General features: G+C 45.3%; 1 protein-coding gene across 1 annotated transcript in view; it reads left to right on the top strand.

Annotated features, from left to right (window-relative positions):
• Positions 1–12,767, top strand: part of LOC119655632 — a 32,168-nt gene that overhangs the window by 15,076 nt on the left and 4,325 nt on the right. Inside the window, exons 2-3 of the mRNA XM_038061602.1 lie at positions 1,334–1,522; positions 1,600–9,488. Of these exons, the coding sequence (XP_037917530.1) occupies positions 1,359–1,522; positions 1,600–9,488 (8,053 nt within the window). The 5' untranslated portion in view covers positions 1,334–1,358. The remainder of the gene's footprint in view (positions 1–1,333; positions 1,523–1,599; positions 9,489–12,767) is intronic.

Below are 12,767 nucleotides of genomic sequence, written 5' to 3' on the forward strand. Positions count from 1 at the left end.
TACATAACCTTCGCTGGCCAGAATTATATCTAACTGTGTAAAAACGTCTAATAGACCACACCCCCTGCATTTGTCTCCCTGCTACTCCACTCAAGGATCCAAGAATTGAAATCACCGACAATCAGCCTTGAACTGGGGACCCTTGCGTCGAGAACAAGGCTGTCAAGCATTTTCTCGAATTCTTACAGTGTCAAACTTGGAGGCTTTGCCTCTCCCCCTTCCCTCATATACACACTAAGACACAGCCCACTGACTACTTGAAGGGTAACAGATCCCTTGTGCCAACATATTCTTAAAGTCTGGCTTAATTACGCCAAGTTTATCTGAACTCAGTTTACGCATCTGATGCATCCCTTTTGTAGTATATTCCATTTTCCGCCATCTTATCTTGCTGAGATGGAACTGCTATCTCCACATGTGCAGCCTCGAAGGGTTTCGTGATACTCCGTACTTAATGCGACGGTATATATGGTTTCCGCAGATCGACCATCAAACTGTAACACTTTAAAAAATCTGGTCCTAAAGTAGTTTGTTCTACATCAATGATAACGAATCTTTAAGGGACGTCTTGGCTTACCCCAAGGTTGAGAGCGTCTGCGGGTTTGCCAAGCAAAGTCGTCCCTGGTCGATTTAACCTTGGACGATCTTCTTAATCTTCCTGTTGGTGTCTAGGCTCCGAATTTGTGATGTAAGAAGTACCACGACTTTCTTTTTTGGTGATTCTCGGCTGGGGACTGGTACGTCTGCGCTGTTCTTTCCAGGCTGCGGGCCGCCCTGGCAACTTCCGGGCTAGTTCACTAATCACCTTCTGCAGCAATTTCGTTGAGGTCGCCAGAATTTCATCATGCTCATGTTGATTCGGCGTTTGTATCCAATAAGGTCGTGCAAATTTCGCAGTCTCGCGGCAGATTTACAGTCGGTGGGTCTCTGTCGGTGGGGGCAATTAGTGGCATTCATTCCACTGATGCTGAACGTAGTTTTGACGTGGGTAAACAAGAAACGGACGTCGGCTTTGCAAAAGGCCAGGAACCCCAAGGCTCTGGCTGTCTAGACTTCCAGTCGCTCTGTGGCCTGGAGAAGTTCCACGTCTCGAGTACATCCGGCGATTTATCAATCCGAACATTGATCAGCTGCTACTGCAGGAGCTTGGCACGCTCTTCTGTTTTGCAAAGCGACTGACGCAAATCCTTCTCGCGAAGACTCGCTGCTACCTGTTGATGTGCCATTTCCAACGGCAACATAGCTGGATAAGTTTTACGATTCTCACATTATTAGATAGAAAGATATTGGAGCTTTTCTATTTTGAAATAAAACTTTTTTTTTTTGATTGCAGGATAATAAAAATTGTGTAAATCAAAATGGCGAACTTTGATTACGATAAGAAAATGGCGGAAATGCGGGACTATATCCCGTTCCTTGAAACACTTATAGCGAAGATGAAGAGTGAAGGTGACAAACGATTAGAATCACAAATCAATAAAATGGAAATGCTTCACGAGCTGATAACCAGTGAAAACAAAAAGTAAGCCCATCGATCCTCCCCTCTAGAATGAGGAATTGTTTCCAGAACTAAGCTTTGTATTTATTAATCTTTCACAGGTTAAAGCCTGAATCACTTCAAAAATGTGAAGCCGCCCTCAAAAATATATGCCAAAAATTTGCTAATGCCGGCAAAAGCAAAGCGTTACCCACAGATCGGGTTGGTGATAGATTTCTGCACAATCAGAACGATATATCCTCAGCTACGAAGACTTCGGCTATTGCATCTAAAACTGAGCGAACGGGAGGAGAACCATTGTTTAGACGTCGTTCTCCAAATCGAGTTCACTCTGAAGAATATTATGATGAATTGCGAAGGAAATATGAAAAGGCGCCACCAAGAGAGTCTAGCTCCCAAGGTGAGCCACCAGTCCCGGATTATCAGTTGCAGTCCCCAGTGAAAGTGAACCAAAATTTGCCTATGAGCCTATCTGCCAAAGTGACACCAAATCTATCTATGAGACCATCTGCCGAAGCAAAGCCATACCTACCTATGAGCTCATCAGGCGAACTGAGCCCAAATCTGCCTATGGTCTCATTAGCCTCAAAAGGAAGCGCATCGCCAACCTTAGACGGTTTAAAGTATGTGCTGAATGACCCTAATTTCCAAAGAATTTATGCATCACTTGCTGTTAGTATGTCAGGCAATGCACCGATATCACCTCTGGAAACTGTTTCTGAAGTTAACCACTATGAAAAATTCACTGCCGAACAAAAGTGTGACCAACCCATTTCTTCAATATCGAGGGTAACATCATCAATGGGAAATGTCGCAAAGGATCCAAGGATCTTAACGCGAATGGATCCTCGTCTGGCTCTTAAAATTGATAAATCGGAAACCATGAAAGCACCAGCGGATCACTTAACTGAACTAAGCCCAAGAGAAGCTGCATGTGGCGAACCAAAGCCAGCGATAGCTCAATTTCCGGTGGAACAATTTTATGATCACGGTCTCCATAACCAATGCACCTGGACGACAAATCAACAAAGTTCTCCTCTTGAACTGCAGTTGGATCAAAAAGCGCCCGATCATGGCAACAGCCCCGCCTATAATTCCGACCAGTTTACTAGAAGCTGTCAGCTATCCATGTCAATAATTCAACCTATAATGCAAGTAAAAGTGAATCCTTTTTTAGGTTCCCCCGTTCTGTATGGAGCGGTTGGTAATTTGATGGAAACACCCAAACCACTGCTGGAGCACATACAACTTGGCACAAAAGCTAGGAAAAAGAAGAGAAAAGAAAAAAGAAGAAGAGAAAGGAAGAAACGCCTCCTTGAAGACTTAAAAGTGCAGCATCAGAAAGAACCAAGGTGTAAACTTCTTAAGAGTGAGAAACCGGCAAAACCTGCGAAACCGGAGAAACCCCAACCACCGAGAATAAGCCTCGCTCAAATTCTTGCTAGCCGAGGGACTACTGCGAAGGCGCAAGGAGTTTCAACGCAAAAAAGCAACGCTATAGAGCTGCAGAAAGGTCAGCCTGAAAATGAACCGAATTGTGGTCCTCAAGATGTTACAGTGGATCCGAAGGCAGTTCCAACACAAGTAGCGATTATTTCCGGGCAAAAAGACAATGCAGCAGAACTGACGATAGATCATCCACGCAGTGAGGCAAACCGTCAAAGTCCTTCGGATGCTGCTGTTAAACCGGAAAGTGTCCCAGCCCAAACACCGCCTAGCCTCCTTGATGTTATGTATCGAAGCACAAACTACGAAAAAGGCACAAGTTCTAGCACTACAAAGTTTAAAATTCCGAAAATTCAGAAGAAGACCGACCAAAATAGTAAGGGTACCAAGGAAGATCTTAGTACTCCCATCGAAACGAAGGAAACTAAAGGAATGAAGCCAGATCTTGGCACTACAAGCGGTAGCAAAGCAAATATGAAACAGATTAATTCATCAATGTCAAATAAAAGCACAGATAAAAAATCCTGTGGCGTTCCCGATAATTCAGGCGGAGGCCGCGATGTAAATCTCGAAGTGAATAAGCCTAAAGTTGGTGACAGTAAGGATCAGAACAAGCACCGGAAGATCGCTTCCCAACAATCGGGAGTGGAAAGTATCAGCAACATTAAAGCGAATACGATTGAAGAGAAAACAATAGACAATATTGAAAAACCTGCTCAAGAAAAGTCCTCAGTTGCTGATAAACAGAACCTAATTTCAACGGCGAAAACCGTGGAGGAGCCAGAAGGAGAACATCTAAAGGATACTGCTTCGATTATTGTGAATAAGGAGGAGACAGAAACAAACAACAAGACAAAGAAAAATAAAAAGAGAAAAGCCGAGTCTCCAGTAGAAACTGTGCCTAATAAGGCTCTAAAAATCGACCCCACAAATGAATCTTTGGCAAGCAAGGAAAATGTAGAAACCGTTTCCCGGGAGCTAGTAAATCAAGAAAGTGATCATAACTCTAATCTGGCCGAAACAGTGTTGACAGAGAAACGTGCGAAAACCAAAGAAAATAGAAAAAAATCAGATAAGCCGAGAAAAACTGCGTCATCTAGTAGTCATCCTCGTGAGAACGAAGACTTAAACAAGGATCTAATCATTTCCGACCGAACCTTGAAAGCCAATCCAAAATCTACGAGCACATTGTCAACTGAACAAACTCCCAAAGCTGGGAAGAGCTCTTCAAGTGAATTCACCACAGGCAGTTCTGAGGTATGCCCGAATCCTGTCGAGTCCAAGGCTGTTGGCTCGACAAAAAGCTCAGAAACTGACGTTAAAAATGCAAGATCGATTGCAGATACGGCAAAGGAACAATCGTCCGAACAAAAACAGACTTTCGAAGACCAACAAAAAGAAGCTCCTCCTGAACAAACCTCGGTTTCCGATACGACTTCCTCAAACCAACAAGGGGAGAAGGTGACGAAAGAATGGCTCGAAAGCTTTGTTTTGAATCTATTCGCACCAGCCAAAGTTGACTCAAGTTCTGTTCTTATTATGCTGGAAAAAGCCTTGGATCCTGAGAAATTTCAAAAGATCAAAAAAATTCTCTGTCCTGAGAATTCAGGATCGAGCAGCAAGGAAGACCAATCTGATACGAAGAAGCGAGATGATGCAGATGCTAAGAAGCAGGTTACTACAGGGGTTGAGACAAACGTTGTCGGTGGTTCCAAGAAGCAGGCTGCTACCGAAGCCAAGAAGAAGGTTGGTGCCGAGGAGCAGGTTGCTGTTGGTGTCAAAAAGCAGGTTACTACGGGGGTTGAGAAAAGCGTTGCTAGTGGTTCCAAGAAGCAGACTGCTACGGAAACCACAAAGAAGGTTGGTATTGAGGAGCAGGTTGTCGCTGGTGCCAAGAAGCAGGTTTCTACGAAAGCCAAGGAGAAGTTCCATACTAGCACTGAGAAGGAGACTCCTGCTGTCGCAAAGAAACAAACCGCGACCACCGAACCGAAAAATGTGTGCAAAAAGAGGAAAAATGAATTAGATATGCTCAACGACGATATTCAAGAAATGTTCATCCGTGATGGTGTCCTAGCAGCGTGTGGCCGTCGACATGTCCCTTTACCAAAAAAGAAAAAAAACGAATTAGACAAACTCAATGAAGACATCGACGATATGTTCATTCGTGATGGAGTCCTGGCAGCCAGTGGTCTCCGAAGCTCGACAGTAGAGGCGAGGACTAAAGGCAAGGAGGCAAGTGACTCGCAAAAATCTTCTGCAGATTCCACTTCAGACCCCGTTGAATCCGCAAATATTCCACCAAAGGAAACTGTCCCCCAAGCGCCAAAAATTAAAACGATGAAAATAAAGCGGCGTAGGGAAAGTGTACTCTGGCATGGGAATAAGAGACAGAACGCCATATCTGCTTTCTTGGAAAGAATTCAGTCAGATGAATGGCAAATATATTCGGACACAGATGAAGATGGAGCTAAAAATCAGGCGAAAAATAGTAGGTTAGCAGATAAATGTTCCGAGAAAGCAAAAGGTAATGAATCAACGCAAGGTAGCAAGGAGCCCCTGCAACAGAGCAGACAAAATTCACATGATGACACCGAGCCATCGCAACAGAAGGCCCAAAGCTGTGAGGAAGGTGAGAGAATAGAAGATGGGGAAGAGCTTTTGAAAATAGTTGTGGGACATGGAATTGTAGGAGAACAAGTTGGAGAGTCTAGTGATTTGTCACCAGCTACGTCAGCAAAGGGCCTCCCAGATAAAAATGTAGTCAACGTAAGACCAACAATGTCCTCAGAACCACTTCAACCAGTGGTTGTGGAGCATTTGAACACAACTAACGCTGATTCTGCAAAAGGTGGAGATACGGACGACGTTAGGACCAGCATTGCTAACCAAACTGATTACTACGATATAATTAAACCTTGCGTGGTGCGTCTTGAACACTGCGATGAATACCTTTCCGAAGCAAACCTCCTCCGCAGATCGACTCAAAACGAATTGAGAAATATCAACCCCAATATACACGCCCAAAGCGAATCCAGGCTGAAATGTGCTTTGTGCAATTTCACTGGAATACAAATCTGTCTCCATTACGTGACCTCTCATCCTGGGTCTGAAGTTTTTGTGTCACGCTTGTCACCACAATGTAAAGATCAATTATTGGCGAAAGAACAACCCTTACCCACGAAAATAAGGAAGAAAAATTCCGCGAACACCTTTTACAGCCACACCTGTCCAATATGTGTGAAGCAGCTCTCATTGCGACGTTATGATTGGGTGAATCATTTTGCCAATCATACGGGCGAATTCCGATATAAATGCTCCAAGTGTCGTTACGTGACAAACACTAAGTTTTCAATAGAGCGACATATTGATGTTCAATGTCCCGCGGGGCATATGGTGGAGCTACAGTCGCAAATTGGTTTCGCGATCCCTGTGTACGGATATGTTTGTAAAATGTGCAACTATATACAAATGGACAACCAAAAGGTGATTGGGCACTTGCATTCACAACATGATTGCTTCGAAGAAGACATGGTTGCAGAAGTTGTACTGCTTGACTGTATCAACGCTGTGGAAGCTGGTCCTTCCACGGCAAGTGTTTCGTCAGCTCCAGCTGAAGCTACTGCGAAAGAGACCCTACGTGGCGAAGAAGTGGAAAAACTAACTTTGGAGACAAACTCGGGAGGTATCCAGGATAAATCAAGGGAAGTTGACTCATTGGACGATGGAAAAGCACAACTACCCTCTGAGTTCGCCAAATGTGGCCCTAATGACCCATTAGAAGCTGCACTATTAGAGCTGACCAGTGAGTCTGGCAGCAGTAACTCCGTTGGTCCTTCAGTGCCGAAGTTAAGCCCACAAAGCAAGATCAACTTATCAACTCGAGTAGACCGAATAGAACTAGATGCTTCTGACGACGCAGAAAATGTTGCCAAAGAAACCCCGATGAGCAATAGTCTCCAGATTGAGGAAAACGACGACGATTTGATCGTAATCTCAGACGACGAAGAAGAAAAAATCAATACTACTGGAAACGAATCTAAAATCATTAAGAATGCAGTTGACTGTAAACAGAGGCTTAAAGAGGCAATCAAAACTATCGAAAAAGGAGGAGCCCATACCGCTGGCAGCACAGACGACGATGATGATTGGATAGACATTGAAATTTCATCGACTATTGGTGAATCTGAAAGCATAACCTGCATGGACAGTGAACCTCGCACACCTGCACAAACTGAAACGAAATCTACATTAGAAACCCCAAAAATTGTCGCCAGCGATCTTAAAAATGACAACGCGGATCTTTCGAAATTGGGCGGGAATGGAGTGCAAAGAGTCGACAACATTGGATTTAAACAGAACAGTGTTAATGGCGTGACATATTATTGCTTGATCAAAGGATGCTCTTTTCTTTACTCATCCATTCTTGCGGGACTGCAATATCATTTAGACTCTGAACATAAACAGATTCAGTGGAGTGGATTCTGTCATATTTGCAACGCTCACGTTATGGAAAGGAAGAACATAGGCACAGCCGAAGAGCTTCGTCACATGCAGGATGCTCACATTGATAAACTCGATGATCCAGTGGTAATTTTCTCTATTTTAACGGATAGCAAATTTGATCCGCCGGAGGAAGAAGAATGTAAATCTCAACTAGAATATATGCCACCACCTCCTACAACCCCGCCCAGCATAATTACAACTTCAAGTTCGACTGAAAAGGAATCTGAAGAAGAAGAACATAAGCCCAAACTGAGGTTCCGCCGATTGTCAGGTGACTTATTGTCAGGAGCTTCACAATTATCCAACGAGAATTCGTCACCGTTACCCTTTCAAATTACTCGGGTAATCTCGCTAAATAGGGCATCTGATATCTGTGAAATATCGATCCAGCAATCTGACAGGAGCACGGAAGTCCCAAGCTTACCAGTGGTTTCAAGCAACGTGTCAGTTGATCCAAAGTTGAGTCACATCCAGTCTAGTGTAGTTACCACACCAACTGCATTGGAAGGCCAAGATGTGAAGTATTTCGGTGACAGTACTGCGGTATCATCCCCTAGTATGAACATTGCAGGGACATCCAATACTGGAGAGCCATCGTTCTTAGTGCCACTGGACATCCCGAGCTCTTCCTTGAAACCGAATATCGTTCAATCTGAAAAATACATCGGAACATCGAAATCTACGAGCGTGAGCCATACTACCACGTCATATACTGGTATGAATGCGGTAGGAATGTCAAACATTGGGAAGACCACAAAGAATATCCTGGAATCTTCTTTGAAACCTTCTTCAAACTCTAATAGCGTTCAATCCGCTGAATGCATCGGCAAATTGAAAACTGCAAACGTGAGCAACGTTGAGATATCATTCGGTGATATGAACGCTCCAGGAAAATCCAACGCTGGGAAGCCGAAACCTCTGATGCTGCAGAATATCCTGGAATCTTCTTTAAAGCCGTCTAGCTTTAGTAGCGTTGCATCTGCAAAAAACATCGGAATATCGAAAACTGCGAGTGCCAGCAACGCTGTGATATCATTTGCTAGCACGCATGTTACAGAGACGTCCAATACTACGAAGACAGCATCCTTGGCGCCTCAGAACAGCCTGGACCCTTCCTTGAAACCATCTTCTAACATTAGTAGCGTTGGAACATTGAAAACCGCGAATGTAAGTAACCCTGGGACATCATTCTTCAGCAGGAAAGTTGCAGGAACATCCATTACTATGCAACCTGCATCCCTGGTGCCCAAGAACACTCTGGGATCTTCCTTGAAGCCATCTTCTACTTCCAGCGTTGAATCCCAAAGATGCATTGGAACGTTGAAATCCCCGAACGCGAACAACACTGTGATATCATTCGCTAATAAGAACGTTACAACAACATCCCTTATGTCACCAAGCAACCTGGACGCTTCCTTGAAGCCATCCTCTAGCTCTGACAGTGTTAATTCCGGGAGATGCATTGAAACTTTAAAGGAGATGAACGTGAAGAGTATTGCTGACAACACTTCAAAACCATGCGTAGGTAAAAATGTTGCAGGGACTTCCAACACTAAGAAGAAAGCATCCTTTGTGCTGAAGTCCTTGAAGCCATGGGCTCGCTTTAGTTCTATAAAACCCGTGAGGTGCATGGACGTACAACTGCAAGATAAAAGTCTCTGCGCTTTATATAAATGTTTGGGAATCAACTGTGATTACGTTGCAAACCATCACAGTGATTTTGTACGCCACTTGGAGGGGCATCCACAACGCGTCAATGAAAAATGGAGAGAATGCTGCTATTGCGACGCTGTAATGTTAGATGCAGTGGGTTTAATGAGACATATTACAACTGAGCATGCAAACGATATTTATCAATGTGCATATTGTTTTTATCGATCGTGTTCAGACCACAATGTCGTTGAGCATCAGAAACTGTATCATTACCAGAAAGAAATAAAAGTTTTCTTACTGCCGGGATTGAAGCTGAATAAAATAAACGCACTTAGGCTTGCAACGGAAAACGTTAAAAAATATGTAGCCGCCATTCGTTGTCAAGGTAAGTTCAAAAACGTATTTCATTATCTAAGTAGCTTGGTTAGCGCTATCCCTAATGACGCACCTAAAAGAATTACTCTTATCCACATTTCGTAACATAGTCTCCACCTTTTCCAACTTATTGTGATTAAAATAGTATTCTCATCAGCGCAACAATGGATATCCAGTCTGGGCCTACCACAATCGAGACTCTTAGACGTCTTGGCCGTTCTAGTTAGTCCAGTTCCTTACCCCCAACAAATTTTTGCCTCCTGACATATGCCATCGCTCTACCGAAGGTAGGGCCTACCCCGTTATCTCTTACCATAGACATCGCTCTTATAAATTTTCCAGCAGCACCAAGTGGCTGCCTGCTGTGTCCTGTTGAGGCCTAATTTAACAATGATATACAGTCAACCTTGGAGCTCTTTTCTTTCTACCTCTGCGGAGGCTTTAACCTTCCCATGCTCAATTGATCTAATCATCCTCGCTTTCCAATTCCGTCCAACAACCTCTTCCATTCCTCCCTTTTAATCTCCTCTTTTATGAATACTTATGTGAAGTACTGTAGTGGGAGTTCGCTTGTGTCCGCCTAAGTGAATGGTTCGCTCTGCTGATTGCTCTCGCCTGTATCCGGATCGGGCTTTTGCGCTGTTCCTAAGTTTACGAACATCGTTATTCAGTTGTTTAGCCGGTTTAACGGGAAAACAGTTCCAGTTAAAGTTTGAATACACGTGACTTCTCGATAACAAAGTGAAGTCGGTACAAGCCTCGCGCCGCGAGTGCGAAACTCATCCTTACTCGTGGGACACGAAACCACAGCGTGTAAAAGACGCGGAACCTTTCACGCTTACACTTTCACCGCCCATGGACTGGGGAATTCCAACATCACCACACAACTCCTCCATTCGGCCGACAAGACCGTTACGGCCGAAGAAATGATTAGTGGCGACTGCCCTGCCATAATCATCGACGACGGCCAGAGCTTCCCTCCTGGGGACCAGCCCGACGCTCGGATCAGTGAAGCAAATTTCTGTGTCAATTACATCCAAGGCGAATTCAAACTTGCTTCAGGTAAGTCTGTCTTCAACGGAAAACAAACGGATTAGGGCATCTCGGGCAACGAGGCCCCAGCGAACAAAAACCGCTTTTATCTTCTCTCTGACAACGAGCATCGCCTCGAAGCGAAGCACGTACCTCCCGGAACCTCCCGCAACCCACCGTTAGTTAAAGATAAGAATAGAGTTAGCTTTTCTTGTATGGATTGACTGCCAGGACACTAGGCCTCGTCATCAAGAACATAAACAAAAATGCCAAATTTGTAATTACCAACCTACCGGCCGACAGGCTCAAAGTCCGGCTCATTCGTCCCAATATCCATAAGAAGCTACTCCACCTAATCAAGATCACCAAACTGAAAGGCCATTCCTTCACACTGAAAGAGGAGAGGAAGCCAACCCTCATCTTCAGAGGTATCTCCCCCCTGCCCCCAGTAATTTACTCCCGAAGATGTGGCTTCGGAAATTAAGGAGTTAACGTAGATTACGCCTGTTCGCGTAACTAGACTTTCTACCTCGTGCTCACGAGCCAATGACACCAATCTGAGCTTCTTCCGTGTGACTCTCAACTCTGAGACAGATGCCAACTTAGTCACTAAACAAAATACCGTACTTTATCAGTGGATTAGCTTGGAGAAACTCCGAAAAGGGGACGTGACACAATGTTGCAATTGCCAACAATTTGGCCACGTATCCTCAAACCGCGGATACGACCCCAGATGCGTCAAGTTTGCCTCCAGGGACTGCCCCCGTTCGAATGTAGAAGACAACGCTGAGAAGGAGTAGGCGGCGCCCCTCAAATGTACACACTGTGGGCAACTAGTTCACCATGCCAACTTCTCTAAGAGCCCCGTAGGCTGCAATCAATCCAGCGCAAAGAGAGAGCCAGAAGCATCTCGCACTCCTGATCTGCTTCGTTCTTCCCCAACCTTGATAGACCCTCGTCTGTTCGTGTCTCTCAGCCAGCCTAGCACTTGCGAGTGGGGCCCCTCCGGGGCATGGAATCCTCACACGCCGTCGGTTCGAGGTTTATCACTGAATTTACGACGGTGTCAGCTGCGACGCTACCGCCCCCCGGAGCGCACTCCAGCGCGGGTCTACCTGCTCTAAGAGCTTCGACGAACTTCCCGATATTCACTCTCACGACATTCCACAGGCAGGGGGAGCGTCGCGTTGGTGCTCGCCGGCAAGTAGCGTCTACCACTTCGAATGCGATGTACTGGTGATCACTTGTCGAGAAGTCTTCTAGGATTCGTCACCCATCGACCGATGATGCCAGAAATTCCGACGCAAAAGTGATGTCAGGAATGCTTCCTTCACAGCCCAGCCCGAAACATTGGTGTGGATCCGGCGTTTGAAACTACGAGCCCGGTTCTCGCCACCATTTCCTGAATCCGTTTCCCTATGGGGTCTGGCATTAAAATCACCGCCTACCAAGATTGCTCGAAACCGCCTACCAAGAGTGCTCGAAACGATGTCCTCCAGAGCCAAAATCCAGCATCATCTCGTTCAGCGTCAGGTAAACGCTAAAAAACGTTATCCCTCAACACCGGATCCAAACAAACCCGTTCCCTCGGTCTTCGCAAGAACACGAAGTCGAACGTCGTCCCGAACCCAGATGGCAGCGGTGCCCGATAGTTGAGATGTCATGAGGGGGTCCTTGTTTCAGCATTGTCCGCTAACTAGCACTAAATCAGCATTTACTTCCGCAGCGAACTGCGTAGGCACTTGTTAAGATCCCGGATTTCTAGAGAGCACGTGGGCTCTAGGCTGGAAGCAAAAGCCTTCTCCTCCAATAACCCCTTGACCGCTTCGCAGAACGTACTCTTGCCTTCGTGCCCGGTTCGACGAGGACTCCACCATTCCTCGTTTTTCATATGGAAGACACCTCTGCTCCGTTATTTTGGGGTTTCATTCTGTAGCGGAATTCACTAAGGACTTTCGCAAATATTTTGCCTTCCGTCAGCTTAATGAGCAGAGCCGACGGTCTACTCCTCGTCTTTTCTGCTCCTGGTTTTTGGTTTGCAGCCTCCTTGTCTTTGGACACATGTGTCTCTGGCGGCGTAGTCAGTTGTTTCCTTTTTACCTTCGCCTTCTTTTTTTTGGGCCCTGGAAACTACTTCGATAAAGTCTCATTCAGGCACGTCGTCCTCTTTCCGATTTTTCCTCAGTTCGCTTTGCAGTGGGCTATCTGCGGTTCGTTTGACGCAAGCAGCGTTCTCAGCAGAGAGTGCCACTGTTTC

The sequence above is a fragment of the Hermetia illucens genome, chromosome 4 (assembly GCF_905115235.1).
Source record: "Hermetia illucens chromosome 4, iHerIll2.2.curated.20191125, whole genome shotgun sequence".
NCBI lineage: Eukaryota > Metazoa > Arthropoda > Insecta > Diptera > Stratiomyidae > Hermetia > Hermetia illucens.